The 24,553-nt window shown below is 57.6% G+C and overlaps 2 protein-coding genes across 2 annotated transcripts; one reads left to right on the top strand and one right to left on the bottom strand.

The window, feature by feature from the left end:
- Positions 1-3,847: 3,847 nt before the first annotated feature.
- On the bottom strand, positions 3,848-11,223 carry LOC122495878 (lymphocyte antigen 6K-like). Its single transcript, XM_043601938.1, has 4 exons — positions 11,078-11,223; positions 6,227-6,322; positions 5,358-5,462; positions 3,848-4,204 (listed from the first exon to the last, which is right to left on the bottom strand). The coding sequence occupies exons 2-4, from the start codon at positions 6,303-6,305 to the stop codon at positions 3,945-3,947; spliced, it is 444 nt and encodes a 147-aa protein (XP_043457873.1). The 5' UTR covers positions 6,306-6,322; positions 11,078-11,223; the 3' UTR covers positions 3,848-3,944.
- Positions 11,224-11,878: 655 nt separating this feature from the next.
- Positions 11,879-23,144, top strand: GML (glycosylphosphatidylinositol anchored molecule like). The gene is made up of 4 exons (XM_043601937.1): positions 11,879-12,157; positions 14,177-14,259; positions 14,805-14,912; positions 22,675-23,144. The coding sequence occupies exons 2-4, from the start codon at positions 14,196-14,198 to the stop codon at positions 22,968-22,970; spliced, it is 468 nt and encodes a 155-aa protein (XP_043457872.1). The 5' UTR covers positions 11,879-12,157; positions 14,177-14,195; the 3' UTR covers positions 22,971-23,144.
- The last annotated feature ends 1,409 nt before the right edge of the window (positions 23,145-24,553 follow it).

Here is a 24,553-nt window from a genome sequence, read left to right as displayed (position 1 = left end):
GGATACGGATGGGGAGCCCCCTCCAAGTTAGCCTCTAGCCTCCGGAGGGAGTCATCACCTCCGCACCCAGCAGGGAAAGGTGGCCACTGCCTCTGAGAAATCCACCACCCCTGCAACTCAGCTGCCAGAAACCTCGTCACCCTGCACCGCTGCTGGTCTCCAGTGGACTTCCCTTCAGAACAGCCCTCCCAACTCCCTCCTTGTTTGCTGTGAAAGAAGGCTCCTCCCCTTTGTGGGATCGCCTGGAGTTCTGCTGCAGCTTAGCTGTCCTGAGTGGCCATCCTCGGAATACACCCATTTTGCTGGTAAAGTAACTGCTTGGCGGTTAATGGCTGAAATGCCGGTGTCTTAGTCTTCATCTGTGTGTAATATGGTGTTTCTTTATCCGTCACGTTTCTACACTCAACTGTCAGATCTCACTCCTAGTTCTCTTCGGATTTTTTTTTCTTTCCGTGAAATCCCCCTAATATTTCTAAAATATTTTAAACTTTATTTTGAGAAAGAGAGAGTGAGAGAGCACACGTACAAGGGGGTAGGGGAAGAGAGAGGGAGAGACAGAATCCCAAGCAGGCTCCACGCCATCAGTGTAGAGCCGGATGTGGGGCTCGAACTCAGGGAGCGGGAGATCATGACCTGAGCTGAAACTAAGAGTCAGACGCTTAAGCAACCAAGCCAGCCAGGTGTCCCTGTTGTGTATTGTAAATTTTTATATTTTAGCAGGAATTTATGAGGTAATACTGGAAAGATTCTATGAATTCTGAGTTTTAAGTGTTTATTTTAGGTAAATTAAATTATTGAAAAACTGTTATTAAATATTGAAATCTCCTTCTATTCCAGAATTTTAAAAACATCATAATAAGTGAATGGTGATGAACTACGGCTATTACCGTTCATTCTCGAATTATAGCCATAGACATCTTTGCGTAAGATTGAGCCGTTCTTACATTTCTGGGGAAAACTACTTGCGCGGAACCTATCCTTACTTCATTCACTTGGGTTTAGCAGCTAGTGGTATTTTTGGTTCACCATTTGTTGGCCTCCAGCTTTCCTGGACCATTTTTGTCTCGTGGTCGTATCCATTCCGTAAAGGGAATGAGCTGGTAGGCGCTATCTAAGTGCTTGGGACAGAATGACTTTGAGACAGACGGACATGCTTGTTCAAAGAGCAGAGGCCTCAGAGGCCCTGTGGGGTCAGGGATGTGCCAGCAGCTCCGTGGGCATCAGGGGAGGCGGCCCCGGCCGTGTCCGCAGCGCAAGATCTGGAGTCCACACTCCCCAGCTCCTCCCGTGAGCCTCTCTGTGTGACCCGTGGCGTCCGGCCACCGGAGGACGGGGACTGGCAGCTTGTGGAGCTTCAGAGACTCGTTCCCCTTGGAAGAGCACTGCCTAGACTCCACGGGGACCCTGGACGTCGCCTTCGTGTGTGTTTGCAGAGCCTACGCACAGGTGCTGGATTTTCCACGCAGGCGCATCTGGGCGCGTATACATTTGCCAGCGGGACAGCGGGGGCATTGACGCACCGGCCCCCAGGCGCAGCCGCACTCAGCAGGGGGACCTGCGGGCCCAGGGGCTCTCCGCAGAGCGCGCCTCCCTGTGACCACACAGTCTGGGCCGCGGACCTCTGCACGCCCTTCCCGTGAACAAGAAACGACACCCGTCCCCCTCGATGCAGCCACCGTGCTTGGGGACTCAGTGTCGCCTACATCACACGCATTCTCGGGCCCGGCGGCCCCCGCAGCAGAGCCATTTGGTGACCACCCGTCCCCTCCCCGTGATGTGAGCTGTCACCTCTTCCCCGTGCCCGTGGCCCCTTCCCCTCGTGCTCCGCCTCCGATCACGGCCAATACACGGCTCTGCGCCTGCACGCGGTCGCCACCGCCTGGCCCTGGGCCGGTCACTTTGCTTCGCCCTCCTCCTTTATCCGGCGGGTGTCCACGGGGCATTACTCAGCCGCTCTCCCGAGACCACCCGCACTTAGCTTGGGCCCGAGCCCTGGCGGATTAGCTCCCACCCACGTGTCACCCGGCCACCCGCGCGCGGCCCACCCCCCTCTAGGGGGAGGGCTCCCGGGGAAACCCACCAGTAGGCGCTTCCGGGTCTCAGCCACCACCCCGCGTGTTCCCGCCTCTTCAGGCCTCCCATCCGGGGCTCCGACGCCCTCGCCCTCGTGTTTACCTTCTGACCCTGGCACCTGTGTTGACCCTCGACCTCTTTTTCTGAGCAACCTGTGCATCGCCTCCCTTCCGCACTTTCCCAGATGAGAATCTACCACACTGGTGACAATATATCCCCAACTCACCGCCCCCCCTCCCCCTCCCTCCTCCCCCTGTCCTCTCCTCTTCCTCTCCACTCCTCCCCTCCCCTCCTCCCCTACCCCTCCTCCCCTACCCCTCCTCCCCCTACTCCTCTTCCCCCCCTCCCCCCTCCCCCCCTCCTCCTCCTCCTCCCCCCCTCCTCCCCTCCTCCTCCCCCACTTCCCTCTCCTCCCCCTCCTCCAAGAGCTTCATGCCTCACCCACCTGCACCATCAGCTCACCAAACCCCCGCCAGTTCCAGCGGTAGGGCTTCTCCAGGCGCCCACTTCTGGGCTCCCTGCTGTCTTACAAGGCATGTCCCTGGCCTGTCTCTGAAGACACTCCACCGTCAGGTGGCCGGGCCAGGTCCTGCGTGGGGGTGACATCCCGCCTCTCTTGCTCTTTGTGGGGAGGCGCCCACTTCTGCCTGCCCTTACAGAACAGGGGCCCCCCAGCTCCAGTCCCAGGCTGTGAGTTCGGGGCAGCTGGGCGACGCTGTTCCTGAGGACGAGTGTGATCGGCAGGATGCGAGCACACAGCCTGTGCCGGGGAAAGGGACGTGCACACGGTAGGAGGTGACAGACGCTGTTTGAAATCCTCTCCACTCCTGGAGTTGCGGGTCAACCCTCGGGGGGCCGCCCTCTGCACCGGCCCCCAGGATGCATTTAGGCCTCTGCCGTGGAGGGTTCAGACATGACAGAGACGGGCCTCGTCCGTGCCTCAGGGATGGCCCAGAAACCATCCACGGCCTGCACCATGCTGCCTCCTTCTGGGGCCAAGGAGACTCTTTCTGGAAGGTTCTCAGGGTGCCGCGCCCAGCCGTGTCCCTGGGTCAGCCCTGTTAGAGCAGGTGGGGAGGGGGCGAGGAGAGGAAGGTGCAGGGGGGAGGTGCTCAGTGCAGCCCCCACAGGGAGTCAACAGGGTCAGGAGAAGAAAGCCCTTGTCTTCTGCAGACGGGGAGTGTGACCCTCACGCCTCGAGGGCGGCTGCAGCTCAGCTGAGAAATGAAAGGAGGACCCTGCTCCCTCTCCCTGGCCGAGGCTCACGTGTTGGTCGAAGGCACGTGGGCGAACCTGTGAGCCCAGGCACCTGTGCCAGTCGCTGGGCGAAGTCCGAGTTCATCCACAGGATCCCTGATGTGGGAGGAGCTGAGGCAGAGCAGCCATGGTGCCGCCCCCGTCACAGGAGGGCCGTCCCCGGGACCACATCCCCGCACCCCGTGCCCTGCCCAGGAGCCCTTCCCTGCTGGCGTCTCCCGCCCAATGCATCCTGTCTTCCTACCGACCCTGATCCTGCAAAGGCCGGGAGCCTCCGAGCGCTTCCCTTGCCGGGTGACCCTCAGGCCCCCCAGCAGTGCTGAAACCCTCGGACACGGACAGAAGGAGAGAGCGTCGGCCACGAACAGTTACAAGGCTTGCGTTAAGAGACGAACACTAGTACTCGAGGCCTCCCCCCCGCCAGGGCCGGACTTGCTCGAAAGGGAGCATCGGGCTGGGCCGACAGGATTTGGTCCCCCCCACCTGTTCTCCGGCCCCTCGAGAGGCAGACCACGCGTTAACCAGCGGAAAACAGGTTTAATGCTGCGGTTCCCAGCACCCGCGGAGAGTCCGGGTCATCGGTGCCGCGCTCCCAAGGCACCGCCCGAGGCCCCTCACACAGAGGACAGAGTCAGGAAGGCGGCCAGCCAGGCCCCGCTGCTCCTCAAGCGGCTTGCTCGTCCGCCTTCTCTGAATTCCGGCTCGCGGATGTTCGGCTCCTGCGTATTGCACAAGAACTCCGAACAGCAGTGCGCGTACAGGAAGGGCATAGGCTCGACGAGGACAAAGGACTTGAGTCCCGGAGCAAACGGAGCACTTACTGGACAATTCCTGGAGCACTGCTTCGAAACATAGAAGAAACGCGGATAGATTCCTGACAGGAAGTGAAGAAGAGAAAGGCACCACGTGAACTGAGAGCAGCGACACCAAAGCGCTTCGGGCCTGTGCCCGTCCCATCCCGACCTTCCGGTGCCCCCGCTCAGAGGCCACGGTTGAAGCGGCCCCTCGTCTACAGGGCGGTCGGGAGCCACCGCCCAGGACGGGGTCCGGCCTTTGTGTTCACGGCTGCCTCTGGGGGCGGGGGTGGCTTGCGTGCAGTGTGACCACGAGATGCTGCCCGCCCCTCCCCGGCTGGCCTGTCCACGTGCAGGGGGAGCCCGGGTCTGGGGCTCTCCGTCCGGGGATGTACAGGCTCCCGGGCCTCACCGCTCACCACCAGGTCGCTCTGGACTTTGTAACCACGGGACAGGCAGGGGAGCAAGGGGCTCTTGCCCATCCTGGCCGCTGCCCGGGGCTCAGCGCCGGCCTCTCCTTGGGCCGGCGCTGTCACCGTGAGCCTGCTGTACACGGCCCGGCTCCGCCCCGGCCGCGGGGTCACGCTGCTGGCTTCGCCTCATCTGTGGTTCACGGTGACAATCGCTTTTCCCTACGAGGTGATGACGTTCACGCGGGGCTGGCGCGAGTCCCAAGCACCCCCTCGGCACCCCGCGTGTTTCCGGGAACGCGGACCCGCCGGTAGGGGCTGACACTCTGCCTCCCAGCGCTGGGCGCTGCTGGGCCTCCGCACTCCCCTTCGGGGGCTTCATGCGGCCTGGAGCTCCCGGGTGACAGAAGCGAGACAGAGAGGTGGTCTCCACCCTTCTTAAAGCACACAACACTCCTTCCAGAACGTAGCGTAAGCCCCGCCCCTCATTACGTACACCTCTTGTAACAGCACTTCTCCGTGGGGCGGTTGAAATGAAGGCTTTCGTCGTTCATTTAAAACGAACACAGATAAGCCTAGTCTTTTCTTCCCGCACCCCGATATTCCATCGCGCCCAGTCCTGGCGCCCCGCCCTCCGTCGGCACCGCTCTCACACAAGCTGGCCTGTCACCTGCCTGTGTTCTGACGTCTCGGGACTTTCCTCCGTTTCTCTTGAACGAACGTGATTACCTTAGTTACTCTGTTGAGAAAACCCAGACAGACCCCAACTGCTGAAAGGATTGACCGACTTTCCTGTGAACCCGGGATGCACGGAGATACTCACTCACGGCAACGGAGGTACAAAAGTGAAAATCCCTAGGACAGTTTGATGGATTTGTGCAACCGAAACTATTCTCTATCTCGCAGACGTGACACTTCAGGGTTGCAGCTGAAACGGGAAGAAAACCAGAGTGAAATACCACCGCTCTCCAGGCCTATCGGAGGAGCACCGCCCCTTCCCCCATCTCTCCCTCCTCCAGGGAGCACAAAGCCACGGGTCCCGAGTCCTTGTATTCTCCCCTGGGCTGCCCTCACCCTACCTCTCACACACACACACGCACCCACACACACACACACGCGCGCGCGCACACACACACGGCACCTCAAGTTCAATGGCTCGAAAGATTTGCAATCTGCCTTCCAGGGCCCTTCCCACTCACCTTCCCCACTCCTCCCTCCCCGGCCCCAGGCCCTGCATCCCCTCCCCTGGGTGTGGCCCGCTGCCTGGTCTGCATTAGGGCAGGACTCGCTCCCCGCTCCCTGGGGACAAGCCGGTCACCCTTCTGCGGCTGCTCCAGTTCTCTGACACAGCCCTGGATGGTCCTGTGAGGGCCGGGCCACGCGTGGCGCCCAGCCTGATGTCTCCCAGGAAGGCAGGGACACCGAGGGGACAGCACGGTGCTGGGGAGTAAGCCAGGATTCCGGCCACTCCTGCCGGCCCTCGACAGGGGAGCCCCAAATCAAGAGGCTCCCCCATCGGGTGTCCAAATCCACAGGCTGCCCTCCTGACGCTCTCTCGCTCCCTGACCCCCGTGCCTGCCACCGCCCTGGGGCCCCCGCGGGGTCCAGACATGGGTGGCCACCCCGTGTCTGCAGAGGCATTCTGGCCCGCTTCCTTCTCCCAGCCCAGGGGGTTGAGGGGCCCAGACTTACCTTGTTTTCCAGACACGGTGACGTTTGTCTCCACCCGCGGCAGGCCCGTGACCAGGAGCAAAGCAAAGAGAATCATCATTTCCGTGGTGCCTGGCCCTGGACACGGGGAGTGAGGCCACGCGGTCAGCTCTGTGGCTCCGGGGTCAGACCTGGCCACCTGGGAGGCCACCCCGTGGGCCCAGGGAAGGCGGGGCGCTCCCTTGAAGAGTATGGATGCCTACTGGCCATTCCCTAGTCCTGTGACCCAGTTTAGGCCCAAGCATACACGCCCACCAGATCCCGTTCTGGCACCGTCACCCTTTGCTCCCACCCCAGCCCTCCAGGACGGTCTCCTGAACCCACCCTGCGCGGGCCCCACCCCACCCTTGACAGCAAAACAGGCCAGGGGTGGCCCTCTAGGCCTTCCCAGCAGATGAGAAGTAACTGCAGCCATGGACGCTCACTGAAGGGACTGGTGTGTTCGGCTTCAACGCCCTCCGAGACGCTCTCTGCGCGACGATTATTAGGTATGTCGATCGTTATACACGCAGTTGGTCGTTTCTTTACGTGACACGTCCGCGCTTCTTTTTAAGGTTTCTCTCGGTAGCCCCACTTTGTATGTTTGTTTGAGTTTTACCTTCATCCTTACATCTCTCTCTTTTCTTTAACGTTTATTTATCTTTGATGGAGAGAGAGCGAGACAGGGCACGAGCGGGGAAGAGCAGAGAGAGAGGGAGACGCAGATTCCGAAGCAGGCTCCAGGCTCCGGGCTGACAGCACAGAGTCTGACGTGGGGCCCGAACTCACAAACCGTGAGATCACGACCCGAGCCGAAGTCGGATGCTTAACCCACTGAGCCACCCTGGCGCCCCTATACTTACATCTCTTGAAACAACTTTCTTTCTCCAAGTTTTGTCGTGTAAGATTTGCTCCCCGGGTTGTCACTTTTCAACGGCACCCTATCCTTCCCACCCATCACCCTGCTTCACAACGGACCGCTTCCGATGCAGTGAGCCCGTGCTCCTGTCCTCTCCCTTCGTGGCCCGGTTTTAGTTGCATCATTTCTGCCTCATCAGATCAGACAGAGGAGAGCAGAAGTATTCAGTCCTATAGATAAAGAACCATCATTCCCCAAAGCAAACACTGGCCACACCGAAAATCAACAACACGTCTTGCGCCTGTCAGAGCACTGAGGTCACAGAACTGGCGCTCCCAAGCCTGGCGAGCAGGGGTGCCCCGCGAGGCAACCCTAAATATGCTCACCTGGAGCAGAAGCTGTGGGAACCACGAGCCGGTGGGAGCCCTTCACTGTGATTTTGACAGAGGGCTAGAGGCTGAGTGCCAGAGCAGGAAGAGCCGTCCCTGGGCTGGGGGGGGGGGGCGGTCTCCCGAGCGCACAAGGGTCTCCATCCAGCCCCCGGCACTTCGTCTCCGAGCCCTTTCTTTCTCTGAGTGGGTAACAGCTGACAGTGCCACACAACACGCCCTCCCTCCAAGGAGCAACGCGTGAGAAAGATTCGAAGCTAAAGCGGGAGACGAAAACAAGGACACCGAGAGTGTACGACCTAAGGTGACGACAGCTACGGCAAACTGGGCACAGAGTCCAGGCCCCGGGGCCCCGTAACGTGAGTGCTCGCGCTCAGGGCCTACTTACCGCGCTTCCTCTCAACCCACAATACACGACCAACTGGCAGCCGGACACACAAGGCATGCCCGGAGCCAAGATAAACCGTCCGCAGAGGAAAAGCCAGCACGAGGATGTGACACAGGTGACGGACAAGTCACCTTCGTCAGAGAGGGGATGTGAAATGACAGGACCAGGACACTAAGAGCGCCGGTGGAGAAGGCAGACCACACGTGAGAACAGATACGCAACGTGAGCTTAGGAAGGAAAACTCTGAGCGTCACATGGGAATGCTAGGAAGCAAAACCACGTCTTTTAAAAAAAATTTTTTTTTAACATTTATTTATTTTTGAGACAGAGAGAGACAGAGCGTGAACGGGGGAGGGTCAGAGAGAGGGAGACACAGAATCCGAAACAGGCTCCAGGCTCTGAGGCGTCAGCACAGAGCCCGACGCGGGGCTCAAACTCAAAAACCACGTCTTTTTTGATGAAAATGAGGAATGTGTCGGGTGGGTCACCACTGCCCTCGACACAGCTGCAGAAAGACTCCGCGAGCTTGAAGACGGGTCGGTAGAACTCTCCTTGCCTGAAACGCCAAGACAAACACAACAAGAAAACAGAACAGAACGTCCAAGAACCGTGGCACGAGCTTCTTTTCGGTAACACCCAGCTCCCCGAAAGACCAAAAGGAGGAGGAGGGATGGCACGGAAGCATCCCTGAAACCATACTGGCTAAGGGCTTTCCAGCGGTCCCGACAGACATCGCTGTGGAGACTCGGGAAGCTTAGAGAACAGGACGGGCACAACCCCCGAAACAAACAAATACACACACACAAAACCACGTCTACCGAGGCGTGTTCAAAGCACAGAAAATCACAGAGAAAGCTGTCCGGAACCCGGAGGAAGAAACAACACACGTGACGTGCCAAGAAACAAGAAGAGGGCCTTCCGTGCACTTCACATCGAACCACCCAAGCAAAAGCCCGTAAAAAGCATTTCAGGTGTCGGAAGACGACGTCTGCCAACCTAGAACCCGGTAGCTAGAGGAGCTCCCCTTCGAAGCACAGCAGACTGTAGTTTCTTAACGCCCGCGACACCCACCACACAGTGTGTCCACTGCTCACTTCATCTCTCTTCCGGTGTTGAGTCCACGATAAAATATAGCAATATGTTTGGAGAGGAAATCCCATCACCTTTCAAACATCGCAGTAAATAAAAACTAAAACACACGCTAAAAAAAAAACAAACTGCGAGGAAGCTCTCTTGACACATTTACCTGCGATTTCCGCCACATGCACTGAGCACAGAGGCTCGGTGCACATCAGCAGAGTGCAAGGCAGCTCCCGGAGGGTCAGAATCCAGCAGCCCCCTGCACAGGCCCCACCGCCCCCCTCCCCACCTGCACCGCCCCTCCAGGCTCCTCTCCCCACCCACAACTCCCCTGCACCTCCCCTCCTGGCTCCTCTCCCCACCCGCTCCTCCCCTGCACCTCCCTTCCAGGCTCTTCTCCCCACCCACAACTCCCCTGCACCTCCCCTCCTGGCTCCTCTCCCCACCCGCACCTCCCCTGCACCTCCCCTCCTGGCTCCTCTCCCCACCCGCACCTCCCCTGCACCTCCCCTCCTGGCTCCTCTCCCCACCCGCACCTCCCCTGCACCTCCCCTCCTGGCTCCTCTCCCCACCCGCACCTCCCCTGCACCTCCCCTCCTGGCTCCTCTCCCCACCCGCTCCTCCCCTGCATCTCCCCTCCTGGCTCCTCTCCCCACCTGCACCTCCAGTCCTGGCTCCTCACCCACCCGCACCTCCCTTGCATCTCCCCTCCTGGCTCCTCTCCCCACCTGCACCTCCAGTCCTGGCTCCTCACCCACCCGCACCTCCCCTGCACCTCCCCTCCTGACTCCTCTCCCCACCCGCTCCTCCCCTGCACCTCCCCTCCTGGCTCCTCTCCCCACCCACACCTCCCCTGCACCTCCCCTCCTGGCTCCTCTCCCCACCCACACCTCCCCTGCACCTCCCCTCCTGGCTCCTCTCCCCACCCGCACCTCCCCTCCATCTCCCCTCCTGGCTCCTCTCCCCACCCGCACCTCCCCTGCACCTCCCCTCCTGGCTCCTCCCCTGCACCTCCCCTCCTGGCTCCTCTCCCCACCCGCACCTCCCCTGCACCTCCCCTCCTGGCTCCTCTCCCCACCCGCACCTCCCCTGCACCTCCCCTCCTGGCTCCTCTCCCCACCCGCACCTCCCCCGCACAGCAGCTACCAGGCTCCCCCACAGGGCACTGCCAGCAGCAGGCAGGCCTTTGCACACACCCCTCAGCCCTCCTCTTGCAGGAGGTCATCCACCTGGAGCTCAGCGGAGTTCCCCTCGTCGAACCCCCTCCACCCCCCCCATCCCCCCACCCCCGCAGGACAATGCTTGTCCTGATGTACTCGCTGACCCCGACCTCAAGAGCAGCTTGGGAAAAGTGCTGGGACGTTTCCTGCTCCTACCGGTGATGGGCAAACGTGCCCCTCCGCCACCCCGCCCCCTCGGCGGCCCTGAACGCAGACCCTGGCCCTCTCCTCCAGGCTGGCCCCCCAGGCACCTGGCAGGGCCCGCTCCAGCTGCAGGGTCTGGCGGGGAGGCGGGGAGATTTCCGTCCCTGGAACCGGCCGGACCCAGCCAGAGACCTTTCCAGAGCACAGCGGCACCAGCAGGGAGGCCCAGAAGGACAGGCAGGAAACGGTGGCCTTGCGGAGTAAGAAGGCTCTTCCGACCGGGACCCCGCCCCCACCGGTCCCCGCGGAAAAGCCACGCGAGGGACAGCCACGCGAGGGACGAGGGACCAAGCGAAGCCCGACGGGACCGGCCCCGGCGCCGGCAAGGAAGCGCACGCTCTGCGGGCGGAGGTCAGAGAAGGTTCCAGGAGGCTGAGGGTCGCAGTCAAGGACCCGCTTTTCCTTCTGGAAACTGAACACACGACGTCAAACTGGGCCCCGCACAAAGGGCCTGGAGGAGGAAAGCGCAGAAACTGCGCGGAGAAGAGGTCCAGGCGGGGCGGGCGGGGCGGGCGGGGCGGGGACTCCGGGGGCCCAGGGACCCCCGGGCAGCGCCAGCGGCAGGGGCAGGGCCGTTGCAAGCACCCCCCACGCCAGCCCTGGGCCACGCCCCGAACCTCCTGGACCCTATGTCGCCCCCCCCCCTTCACCCTACTGAGACTAGCCAGGCCTTCTGGAACCTTCCAGGCCCCCCCCCCCCCCCAGGCGTCCAACCTTCTGCCGATTAACTTCCACGCTGCCCGCCTGTGAGGTGAGCCCCGAACCTTCCGGAACCTCTGGCGCCGCCGGACTCTCTGAGAGGGGGGCCTTCAAGGCTCGTGGAACCTTGTGGAACCCGAGTGTGCGCGTGCGCATGCGTGGGCGCGGGGCCTGCCGGGAGTCGCGCGCGCAGCGACGGGGACCCCTCCCTTGCGGACGCGCCCGGGCTGTGGGCTGCGGCCCGGAGAGTCTTCGCGCTCACCCTGCTGTGCCCGCCGCTTGGAGGCCTCGCCGTCCAGGGTTCCAGAAGGTTCTCTGCGGTCGCCGTGGGGACGCGTGGGGACGCGTGGGGACGCGTGGGGACGGAGGGCGCAGGGAGCCTGCGGGGCGGCGTTCGAAAGGGCGGTGGGGGGCGGGGGGCACCGTGGGCGCCTGTCCCGGGCCCTCAGCGGGGGGCGGCTGGGCTGCCCGGGTCCTCGCGGGGTGGGGACACGGCGGGTGAGGCGGCCCCGCCCACACGGGCGCCACCCCAAGCCCCAGTCAGGCGCTCCCCCAGACAGGCGTCCCCCCTCAGGCAGGGACTCCCCCAGAGAGGTGAACCCCCTCCCCCAGGCAGGTGCTCCCCAGACAGGCGTCCTCTTCCGGCAGGTGCTCCCGCCCAGGTGTGTGTGTGGGGGGGCGGGGGGTGGGAAGCAGTTTTCCGTCAGGATCCCGGGCTCGCAGACTTGGGGGTGCAGATGGGTCCCCGCGGGAACGCTGGGCGGAAGCGGGCACTGCCAGGTGCCGGGGGGGGGGGGGGGTCCTGGAGCAAGGGCCAGGGTCAGGGCTCAGGTGTGGGGACCCCCGGGCCCTCCCCCGCCTGCGCTTCAGGGCCACCCGATTCCGCGGGAGGGGTGGGGTGCGGGGGTGGGGGGCAGCGGAACGTTCTGGCGCACACTGTGGCCACTGCGCAAGTCAGACTGCCGGCCTCCAAGGGAGCAGGGTGGTCACCCCGTGCCGCCCCGCATTTGTCCATCACCTGTAGGAGCGGGAAACATCTGCGTGGACGGTGTCCCGGCACTTTTCCCCAGCTGCTCTTGAGGTCGGGGTCAGTGAGTAGGTCAGGACAAGCATTGTTGGGGGGGGCATGGGGACCTCGGCTGAGCTCCCAGCGGAGGCAGGCCCAGGTGACTTCGTGCAAGAGGAGGCCTGAGGGGTGTGTGGAAAGGCCTGCCTGCTGCCTGTAGAGCCCGGTGGGGGAGCCTGGGACCTGCTGGGCAGGGAGGTGCGGGTGGGGAGAGGAGCCAGGAGGGGAGGTGCAGGGGAGGTGCGGGTGGGGAGAGGAGCCAGGAGGGGAGGTGCAGGGGAGGAGCGGGTGGGGAGAGGAGCCTGGAAGGGAGGTGCAGGGGAGGAGCGGGTGGGGAGAGGAGCCTGGAGGGGAGGTGCAGGGGAGGTGCGGGTGGGGAGAGGAGCCTGGAAGTGAGGTGCAGGGGAGCTGCGGGTGGGGAGAGGAGCCAGGAGGGGAGGTGCAGGGGAGGTGCGGGTGGGGAGAGGAGCCTGGAAGTGAGGTGCAGGGGAGCTGCGGGTGGGGAGAGGAGCCAGGAGGGGAGGTGCAGGGGAGGTGCGGGTGGGGAGAGGAGCCAGGAGGGGAGGTGCAAGGGAGGAGTGGGTGGGGAGAGGAGCCAGGAGGGGAGGTGCAGGGGAGGAGCGGGTGTGGAGAGGAGCCTGGAGGGGAGGTGCAGGGGAGGTGCGGGTGGGGAGAGGAGCCAGGAGGGGAGGTGCAGGGGAGGTGCGGGTGGGGAGAGGAGCCAGGAGGGGAGGTGCAGGGGAGGTGCGGGTGGGGAGAGGAGCCAGGAGGGGAGGTGCAGGGGAGGTGCGGGTGGGGAGAGGAGCCAAGAGGGGAGATGCAGGGGAGGTGTGGGTGGGGAGAGGAGCCAGGAGGGGAGGTTCAGGGGAGTTGCGGGTGGGGAGAGGAGCCAAGAGGGGAGGTGCAGGGGACGTGTGGGTGGGGAGAGGAGCCAGGAGGGGAGATGCAGGGGAGGTGTGGGTGGGGAGAGGAACTGTGAGGGGAGGTGTAGGGGAGGTGCAGGGGAGGTGTGGGTGGGGAGAGGAGCCAGGAGGGGAGGTGCAGGGGAGGTGTGGGTGGGAGAGGAGCCAGGAGGGGAGGTGCAGGGGAGGTGTGGGTGGAGAGAGGAGCCAGGAGGGGAGGTGCAGGGGAGGTGTCGGTGGGGAGAGGAACTGTGAGGGGAGGTGCAGGGGAGGTGCGGGTGGGGAGAGGAACTGTGAGGGGAGGTGCAGGGGAGGAGCGGGTGGGGAGAGGACCCTGGAAGGGAGGTGCAGGGGAGGAGCGGGTGGGGAGAGGAGCCAGGAGGGGAAATGCAGGGGAGGAGCGGGTGGGGAGAGGACCCTGGAAGGGAGGTGCAGGGGAGGAGCAGGTGGGGAGAGGAGCCAGGAGGGGAGATGCAGGGGAGGAGCGGGTGGGGAGAGGACCCTGGAAGGGAGGTGCAGGGGAGGAGCGGGTGGGGAGAGGAGCCAGGAGGGGAGATGCAGGGGAGGTGCGGGTGGGGAGAGGAGCCAGGAGGGGAGGTGCAGGGGAGGTGTGGGTGGGGAGAGGGCCAGGAGGGGAGGTGCAGGGGAGGTGCGGTGGGGAGAGGAGCCAGGAGGGGAGGTGCAGGGGAGGTGTGGGTGGGGAGAGGAGCCAGGAGGGGAGGTGCAGGGGAGGTGTGGGTGGAGAGAGGAGCCAGGAGGGGAGGTGCAGGGGAGGTGTGGGTGGGGAGAGGGCCAGGAGGGGAGGTGCAGGGGAGGTGTGGGTGGGGAGAGGAGCCAGGAGGGGAGGTGCAGGGGAGGTGTGGGTGGGGAGAGGAGCCAGGAGGGGAGGTGCAGGGGAGGTGTGGGTGGAGAGAGGAGCCAGGAGGGGAGGAAGTGCAGGAGGGGAGAGGAACGAGGGAGGGGAGGTGCAGGGGACGTTGGGGTGGGGATAGGAGCTGGGAGGGGCTGGTGGACACTGGTGGACCCCAAAGCCTCCCTCCGGGATCCCCACACCCTGCTCACGTGGGTCCTGCAGACACGCATCCTGTGAGGTGGCCTCTGTGACGTGCAGGCTGCTGACGTGTGCCCCGGTCTCCTCACCTATAGGTTCAAGTTCCTGCAGGAGATGATGCTCCTCTGGGCCTTTCTCCTTGTCATCTGGTTGCCTCAGGTCACCCTGGCTAAAGCTTGTTAAGTATCGATTCCTCTCCCTGTCTTCCCGGCGATAAGACTTTACTGTTATCCAGGGTCAGAGAAAGGGTCTGGGTGGGATTCCGTCACCTTAGGCAGCCGGGACCCCCGATGTCAGTGCAGTTGGTGGGCACAGGGTGGGTTTGGAAGGGTCCCCGAGCTAGGTGAGGGTCGGGAGGGCGTTTCTAGCTCGGCCCTCCCTCACCTGGGCAGGACAGCGTTGGAGAGTCCAGGGAAGTCTGGGAGGGCGCTGGCCTTTTCTGACTGCCAGGCTCTCTTGGGCACAGGGACCGTCATCTGCGGGGCAGAGGGTCCCCTCAGCTGGCTCCCTGGCGGTGCTCGCCGGCATCTGTCTCTGGGAACAGGAACAACTCCCGCATGTACCCACTCTGCCCGGAAGCTACCCTGGCCAGAGTGGAGCCCGTCGAGGGCCGGGCGGTGGAGGCCTCCAGAAGTCCTTCAAGGCAGGGGGAGGGCACAGCCAAGTGTAACGGTGGACGGTGCCCGGGGCACTGGAGCCAGATGCTGCTTACTGTTTCCTCAGGGACCTATAATCTGAAATGCTACGATTGTTGGACCATCAACAATTTTAAGTGTCCACAAATTACGTTGTGTCCAACAGACCTCAGGCGCTGTATGACCATCTCTGTTCGTAAGTACCTGTTTGTCTTCCTTGCGTGTTGTGAATTAGGCACCCCACCTGAGCACTTTCAGGGAGCTGTCTGATCTGCTCTGTCTTGGACCCAGCCCCGTGGCCCTTGGCCTGCTCTTTGCCTAGAGGCACCCCTGCCTCTAGGCTCAGCCCCAGGAGAGGCCGGTGTGCACCATCCTGGAGAGCCAGGCACCCCGCAAGGTGGGGCTGTCAGGGTCCACGTGCACCATGGGGGGTTGCCAGACCCTAGGCCTCTGCTCCGTGTCAGTCCTTGGTGGCGGTGCTGGCGCCCCCGAGTGGCCCGGGCGGTCCCTCGTTGCCCATTTGATTCAGGCTGGTGGGGGGAGGGCTTCCAGCTAAGTAGGCCCGAAAAGCGGGCATCCTGCGGACTTCTCAGGGCAAGGACTACTGCACACGGTGGGCAAGGCCAAGTGTGGGCTCAGGGCAGAGCGTGATTTTTCAGGGTGCTCTTGGCTCTTACTCAGAGGCTCAGGTGCCCTGAGAAAGGCGTCCCGCTCGCCAGGGCCCTAAGCTGAAGCACAGGGTCGGCCAGAGGCCAGTGACCATTCGATGAGCCTGGGAGGCTGCAGCCAGTGCAGGGCCTGGCAGGGAGGCAGTGGCCCCGTGTGGGGCCCTGCCGGGGGCCTGTCCTCTGGCCCCTGGCCTTCCCCAGTGTCTCTTTGCACCTTAACGTGCCATTCTGTGTTCCAAGCCCCCTGCAACACGGTCTTCTTTCTGCCTCCTCTCGGTGGTACCAGCTGGCCTACCCTGTGGGCATCTGGGGCTTTGGAACTCAGGAAGGAGCTGGAATCTGTCCCGGGTTCCTGCAGCGGGCACCTGTTGTGTGCAGGTCTCGGCCTATCGACGTGCAACGATATGGTGGGACTGGCCCTCGTGGTTCTTGTGATGACTGAGGACGCCCTTGGCGCGGCCGTCAGGAACTGGGAACCCACAGGGCTGTGGCTCACGAGTCCTGGAGCTTCCAAGGCACATGGCCAAGTCGTGGTGGGACGAGAGATGCACGGGCTGGGAGTGTGCCTTTTCTGGGCTCAAGGGGACATCTAAAACGCGAGAAGAAGAGAAATCAGAGACCCGTGATCAGTTCTGGAGCCCCACCAAGAGCCCTGGAACGAAGGAGCCTCGGGCGGTAGCGGTGCGGCGGTCTGGGCTCTGTATCTAGTCCAGCGGCTGGTGGTGTTTCCCCCAGAGAGCCGTCCTTGAGGTGGGTGCCTTGGCAGTCAAAGCTCCTCAGGCACTTGCACCACAGGAGGAACAGAAGCCACCTTCAGAGCTCCGCTGCTGCCCCTCTGGGAGACCCCGGTGGGTGGCGGGTTGCCGCTCTGGGAAGGCTGCTTCTGAAGGGGGCGTTGGGCTCTGTTTCCCAGCCTCTCGCCCTGTGTGGCTCTGGGCTATACTTGGCCCAGGGAGAGCCCGCATGAGGTCTGCAGGGCTGAGGTGAAGCAGACGGTTGGTCTCGAAGGTCGTGATGGTTCTGTGGTGATGGACGCCAGGGGACCCCATCCAGCATCTCCACACTTCATCCTGCTTCACGTCCACCCCATCAGCCCCGTTGTCCACGAACTGTTTCTGAGACGGTAGCACTTGCGTGGCCGCTGGCCTGCACAGGCGACAGGTGTGTGGGTGAACACCTCAGACATCTTCACGAGAGTCTCCTGTGTGTGGGCCGAGACGGGGGGCGGGGGCAGAGAAGCATGGCGTCCATATTTTCCTCCCAACTGTTCTCGTCCCCCCGGCCCCGCCCCGCCTCAGCGTCAGATAGACCTGGTTTTAGACTGCCGGCACCAATAAGCAGATAAGCCTCTAAGAGATGGTCCACATCTTTGGTCATTAGGGAAATTAAAATTGAAAACACAATTAGGTGTCTCTAATCAGAGTGACCAAAGTCAAAAACAGTGGCCACACCAAAGGCTGGCCGGGATGGTAAAGAAACCAGGTTTTCGTATGTGGCCAGTGACAGTGAAAAATGGGACCACAAATTATGGGGAATGCGGTCCGGTTTCTTGAAAACACAACATGCAGCTACCGTCGATCCCCGAATTGCATTTCTGGGGCTTTTCCCAGAAGAGTTGAAACTTCACCTGTGTGAAACCATGCGTGGATGTTTGTCCCAGAGTGGTTTGTAGCACCTCGATCCCCGAAGCAACCCAGACATCCTGGAGCACCTAAACGGTAAAGACACCGTGGTGAGTCCACCTTGGGCATTACTCGGCAGTAAAGCAGGGCAGCTACTGCTCCGTTATCCTGAATGAGTGTCCTGGGAAACACGGGGAATGAGAAAGGGCCAGCTCCAGAGGTAACTGTCCATGTTTCCTCTTATAGACATCCTAGAAATGACCAACTTCTAGAAGCGGACCCTGGAATCGTTTTGTGGGAATCAATGGCCAGGCATTTGTGTGGGAAAAGGGTGGGTGTGTCCATATGAGGGATGACTGTGGTGTAAGCCTGGTGTTCCCCGTCACCGCTTTGAGAGCCGATGCCCTAGTCACGCTGCTGCACTGCTGTCTGGCCATGAGGTACCGTTGGAAGTGACTGAGTCCAAGTGCACGGGGGCTTTCGTATTTCCTGAAAACGTTTTGAAGGTACAATTATCGGAAGTAAGACACGGAACATCAGAAAAGCAATTTAAGATCTAACGGATTGCTAATGACACTAATATTAAAATGGATACAAGTAGGAACCCATGACTTTCAGAACAAACTAAATGCATATGTTTTGCTTCATAGAGGCATGCTTTCAAATGAGAATATAAAAACTCTGAGAATAAAATACAGAACATGGTATACAACGTAAATACCGACCCCAAGCTCTTAAGCACGCACTGTGGCAAAGCTAACGTGAACTCAAGGGCGTTGCTTGTGTGAAGAGCAGAACAGCACTGGATGGAGATGAAAGGGTGAGACAACCGGGAAGACACCAGCATCGAAGTGCACACACGCCCGATAATGCAGTAGGAAGGGCCCCACCGAAAAATGGCCCCAGAGCTTAGGAAATGTAGGTAGGGGCACAGTCATTAACATACCTCTGCCAATGGCTGCCAGGTAGCTAGAGCAAGGACCCCAAATTTACCAGAGTTATACAGCTGGGGTAGACCAAGTCTTTCTTTAAAGGAGCAGAAGAAACCCCAGTTAGCTTAGTAAGCCACCTAGACTCGTGGCAAGTGCCCCGCACTGCCTGTGAGGGGGTAGGAGAAGCCACGGAGTGTTGGTAAACAGAGTGATCGTTCCTATGTCCCAACAGATCTTTACCCATAGACGCAGCTGGTGGACTGGGGCTGCCCCGCGGGCTCTTGTTTGCCACCCTCTGCTACAGAAGGTCTGAAGGACGCTGGTTACGAAGGAGGAATACTCATGATGTGTGACAGCAGAGCTACCCATGACCCAATACACATTTTTTTACAAGGTCGCTAATGACGTTTGTGATACTGAGTTCATGCCAGGACCTAATGCAAGCATCTACACGTGTCAAAGGAAGGCATTTCTGCAGAGTTCCTTCTCTGTTACGGTGGACTTAAGCTAGAAATCGTGACTCCAAAGAGAACTGGGAAAACCTCCACTCCTTATAATCACACAGAGCAGTTCTGAATAACCAAAGACCCAAAGAGAAGCCACATGGAAGTTAGTAAAGAAGAAGGACTCCATGATTCTAAAGCTAGGACGTGGGGAAAATGAGTGGAGTGCAGCGAAAGCCGAGTCGAGAGCGCAAATAGACACTCTCGGCCTCTCGTAGAAGAGAGAACGTGTGCCAAGGCCCCAAGCTTCCACTCAGGAAGACAGAAGAATAGGAGATCCACCCAGAGAAATGAGGTAGGGAATGTCAGGAAGACAGCAGAAATCCTTGTAATGGGAATATGAAAACCCAGAAAGAATCCCCACAAAGCCAACAGTTGGTTTTTGAAAGGATTCATAGTATGGGTAAAATGGGGTAGGGGAGCTCAAAGGCAGAAACGTAAAATTCACACTTTTGTTATCATAAATGCAAAGGGGGGGCATCCATCAGAGGCCACTTTTTTCTTTCCCTTGTAAAGAAAACAAGAAGCCTCTATGATAGCCTTCCTGTGACACATTGGAGAATCGTGATGAAATGAATCACACCTTGAAAAACACAGTTGAATTGGCTCTGACCCACAATGAGATTGTAAAGCTGAAGTGCCCTGAATCCTTTCTGGAAAACCTAGAAATGGAAAACCTGGAAAACCTGGAAATCCTTTCTGAAAACCAACTAGAGATTGCGTCTCTGGCAAAGTCCACTAGCTTCGTAGGAGAAATCACCCTACCGTACACAAACTCTTCCAGACAATAAATGAGGAGGATTGCTCCCCAACACATTCATGACGACAGTCTGACTCTAACAGAAAGCCTAGGAAGGACGTTGGAAGGATGGAAAGCACAGACAAACCTCTCCTGTGACTAGAGCTGCAGCGGTACTAGCCAGATCTGAACCAATAGAATCCTACTGTGGATAATCTATACCACACCCAACAGAATGTTGTATCCTGCATGGCATCCTGGAACAGGAAAAGAACATTAAGGGGAAAAGAATGAAATCTGAATAAAGTGTGGGAAAATGTGCCATAGGATGGCAAATGATGAGAGACAAGAGGGGCCTGGGTGTAGGTGTTTAGAACACACAGACACACACACACAGACACTTACACACTGCAGTGTGGCTTACAATTGAAACCCACGAGTTCACCATCTTAGCAAAGAAAATGGGAAACATCACAGCCACAGATGCTGAAAACTGATGAAATCCAACAACCTTTCCGAATTAAACAAAAAAATTAAGGAAATGGAAGACAAGAGGACATTTTCTGTCCCAAGGAAAATACTGGAACACTTTTCCCTTGAGGTGAAAGTGGGGTCAGATGCGTCTTGTCACGACCTCCACTTCCATGAGGCAGAATTATGGGTGGCACAGGAATTACTAGGTCACTGGAAGAAATGAAACACACAGTGGCTGGGAAATAGGAAGCAAGCAGCTACTATTCACCAAAGATGATGAAGTTTGGACATAAGCAGTACCTTGGGCATGGCCCGAAATACAAGGTCAGTACTCAAAAATCAAATTAAAAAACCCATGGTGTATTTATACAACAACAATGAACACGTGGAAAATGAAATGTGCAAAAACACACATAGCATTTAAAAACCACCACATACCTGGAAACAAACGCAAGCAGATTTCTGCAAGACTTCCATATCGAAGCTGTGCAACAGGTGAAATGGAAGGACTTAAACCAACGGGTGAGCCAGGCTTCTGGATGGAGCAACCCAGTAGAGGTAGGACAGCTGTTCTCCTCAAGTTCATCCTCAGATTCCATGAAATCCCAGTCAGAGTCTCACCAGGTTAGTGTGTGTGTGTGTGTGTGTGTGTGTGTGTGTGTGTGTTGGGGTGGGGGTGGGGGCAAGTTGATTCAAAATATTCAAATGTTTATGGAACTTTGGGGGCTAGGAATGTCCAAGGCAATCTCGTGGAAGAAGAGAGGAACAGAGAACCTGCACTCTTACACAATATTCTTTCGTCTCGTCAATGCACATGGTCTAGTGTTGGTGTTGGGATTGAAAAATAGACCGACAGTGGAGAAAAGAGGTCTCAGAAAAAGCCACATGCTTTCTGACAACGTTGACCCAGAAGGTTGTAGGGAAAGACACTCGTCGGCACTCACCAGTAGTGGATGCAGGAAATCTTATACACATGATTTACACAACAGAAGCACTTTCAGATGCTTTCTAGATCTCCATGTAAATAGTAAAAGAACAAAACGTGGGCTTTATTTTTTTTGGAAGGGAAATGTAGAAGAATGTATCCCTGAGATAATTAAGAATTTAAGACACCTGAACAATATAGTGCTGATCACTGATGAGGAAAATCGGTAACTGGGATTACATAAAAATTCATAACTTCTGCCCCCGAGAGGATACTGGTAAGTGTAAAGATGCCACAGATGAAGAGAAGGCCCTTTAAAACACTGTCTGCCCAAGGGCTTATATTCCGTATATGGAGTGAACTTCTTCTACGAATCACTACTTGAACAAGCAGATCATCCAATAGAAATTGGAGCCAAAGGCTTGGAGGCTGTTTACCAGAAAATGATATCCAAGTGGCTACTAAATATAAGAAAAGTCATCCAACGTGAACGTTTCTGGTGGAAATGAACCTCAGAACTATGGTATGGTAACACCAAAAGGAATGATTAAACATTCACAAACAGCTACTTGTGTGGTGGCAAGATGTTGAGGTGGACACGATCCTTTGGAGTATAAATAGGTTCACCCGCTCTGGAAACCTCTTCAGCAGCGTCTGCTAAAGCCATATGTATGCATCTTAAGGACTCAGCATTTACCACCATGTCAAGAACTCACACATGCTCACCTCAAGACGAGGATGAGAATATTCACTGCAGCACTCTTTGGGGGAGGTAACAGCCAGAAACAATGCTAACGCCCATCAGCAGTCAACGATGGAATGTTCATCAGTGGAAAAGTGTACAAAGGGGAGTGTAAACCATATACAGCGCTGGGCCACATCAGGGATGGGTTTCCCAAACACAAAGCAGAGAAAAGAAGCCAGACCCCAAAACAGACAGTACAGGAGTTCATATTCACAAAGTGCAAAAACAGACAAAACTAACACATAGGCTTGGAAATCCAGACATTTCTTATCTTTAGCCTTGGCTGCTTTTAGTGCCTGATGGAGGAACAGAGGCGGGAATTCGGTAGTTTTTATCCAGTTCTGTTTCTGGAGCTCGTGCCGGTTCCATAGTTATGAGCACTTCCTGAAATCCAGTCAGCTGTCAGCTGGCTTATGAGTGTGCACTCTTCCGTAGAACGTTGGACTTCCAGAAACCCTTCATGTGGCAAATAGAGACAAGCAAGTGACGGGAGCTTAGCTGGGAGTTCCTTCCTTTGACCTCAGAGCCATGAGTGGAAACGTCAACGGTGGCAAGTTCCAGGGAGAAAGTATTGGGTAAAGACTGGGGTCACAAGGGAGCAGAAGTGGTGAGTGAGCGCCGAAGAATTTAACTCAAGGACTCTCTAAGGAGGCCTCAGATGGCGCCTTGCTCACATGGCCAAGTTACACATGCTTGTGCATCTTAAGGACTCAGCCTTGGTGGTTGGCCAAGGCTGTTGGGTGAGCCCACCAGTCAAGGTAATCACAGTAGTTGTGGGACTCTGCTTGCGGTGGAGCACCCTGTCTGTGCTGGGGCGCAGGTTGGCATTAAGCGTGCATCGAGGTTTATATGTTGGGCCAGGAGCTGGGAACACCTGGCCGAGGGTCCCAGGCGGGAGCTCGTCCTAGAGGGGCCACACTGAGTCTCAGAAAATCAGGTGAGGGCCACATGGACGGGGCACTCCACTTCAGGGTCTGTGTGATCCTGTGAGACATGAGGGAAACATTTCTTTGGCCTCCGTTCTCTTTCTAGAGCCCTGAGATTCTTAGGACAAATAATGAACAGGACATTTCATCTGTGCAGCCATGTGCCAAGGCACCTTGATACTATTTAGAGACAGCCAGAGGCAGAGATGAGATGGCCGTGTAGACAGAAAACCATCTCCAGGAGAAGTTGTCCATGGAGGAAACAGACCCTCTGGTGGCCTTTCTTGGGCGTTCTTTATCCGTGAAAATTCTAGGCCACGTAGTCACATCTGGGGATGTAAAACACTAGTTACTGGGTGAACTGTGCTTTGTTGTTTGCAAGCAGAAAACCTGAAATCAATGACTTTCATCTCTACTTTTTAAGGTTTGAACAGTCGGGAGCTACTTGTTTACAAGAACTGTACGAGCAACTGCACATTTGTGTATCCAAGCGAAGTGCCTGATGAAGCCCCAAGATCAAAATTTTTTAAAACTAATAGTTTCTATTTTGTTCGTTGTTGTGGTAGTATTAATTGCAATGAAGGAGGTCCTATTTCTCTTGAAAAGGATATTGTACATGAGGATATAATTGAGGAGCGTGTAGTAGCAATGGCACACATGGGGGAGTCACCATTTTCCCTGAGCATTGCCTCCATCCTGGTCAGCCATACACTGACATGAGAAGCCCTCTGGGAGGGTCTGGTCTCTTCTCTCATTCCTCAGAGCAAGTTCACTCTCCTTTCCTCCCTTGTGAGCCAGGGATACTGACCCACAGGGCCCCAGGTGGACCAGTTACCCTTTCCCAGCTTATTTCAAGAGAGAAATAAAGAACATTATTGCTTGGGTACTGCTTACCTAGAGATTTGTTTGTGGTTTTAGCATTTGATCTGTTTCTTCCTCTTTAGACATCATCTTGCAAATAGACCAAAACATCGTGTTGCTTTAGCATGCAGAGATGGAGTATTTTTTTAAGTTTATTTTTCAGAGAGAGAGGGAGAGAGAGAGAGAACATGCATGGGAATGTGAGCAGGGAGGGGCAGAGAGAGGGAGACAGAGCCCCATGCTGGGCTCAAACTCAGGAACCGTGAGATCACGACCTGAGCCTAAATCAGACGCCCAACTGCTCAACCAACTGAGCCACTCAGGTACCCCAAGAGACTAAGTATTTTAATTAAAGGCAAACAGTTATGGGGGAGAGTGTATGAGTTCGCTCAAAGAGAGGTCCCAGCTATGCTCGGACCACAGGCACCCGAGGCCACCTGAGACTCTGTGCTTTAGTTCTCAGGTGGGGATGATGGAAGCCGAGAGGGAGCTGGGCAAGAGGTGGCACGTGGATATCATGGCCTGACGTTAGAGACTGTGCCCGGTGCCCAGTGTGGGCCAATCAGACAAGTTGTGCACGAGCCGCAGTCCTCCCTCAAAGTTGGGCCTATCCTCCCACCAGGGCTAGAAGGTCTCCCAGGTGCTGACATTTGAGCAGGGGGAGAGGCTGGGAGTCTGCTGGTGACCACCTTGAAATGGCATGGAGACTTCTGTGCTGAGGTTGTCATTCTTGCACATGTGGTGGTTTCAGAAAAGAGGTGTGAGGGGAACAGAAAAGGAAGATCTTCTTAGCCCTCATCCTCTCCTCCTTTTTAAAATCAAACTTGAGTTTAAATTAGATGAAATTCATGTAACATAAAATGCATCATTTCAAAGGTATAATTCAGTGGGTTTTTTTTTTTTTTTTACTATATTCACAATCTTGTGCGGCCATCACCACTATTTAATTCCAGAATATTTCCCCCTCCCCACAAAAGGAAACCTGCATCAGGTAAGTGGTTTGTCCTCATTCATCTGTAGGTCTTTGCAACCACTGATCTGCACTCAGTCTCTCTGGATTTGCCTCTGCTGGGTCTCTTGGACTTGGTTCAGGAGAGAAGCAGAATCAGTATGAGACATAAATATATGTGGCCAGAGAAGAAGGGAAGAAGAGAGGTATGGGAGGAAAGGGAGTGAGAAGAGAGACCTAACTTCCATCAGGAAAATTAAAAAGGGACTTCTACATACCCTTCATATAGTAAAGCCAAAGCCAAAGAACACAGAAGGCCAAGAGTTGATCTTAAAAGCATCCAGAGATTAAATAAGGATCACAGTTAGGGATGTTAGTGCAACTCCCGGGCTACCTTTCGTTGTGAACAATACAATCCAGATGATACTAGACCAGTGTGTTAGTTCATGTTTACCGCTGTGACAAAATACCAAATGGAGAGTATGGATCCAAC

Source organism: Prionailurus bengalensis, chromosome F2 (genome assembly GCF_016509475.1).
Source record: "Prionailurus bengalensis isolate Pbe53 chromosome F2, Fcat_Pben_1.1_paternal_pri, whole genome shotgun sequence".
Lineage (NCBI taxonomy): Eukaryota > Metazoa > Chordata > Mammalia > Carnivora > Felidae > Prionailurus > Prionailurus bengalensis.
This window is presented reverse-complemented; position numbering and strand designations above follow the sequence as displayed.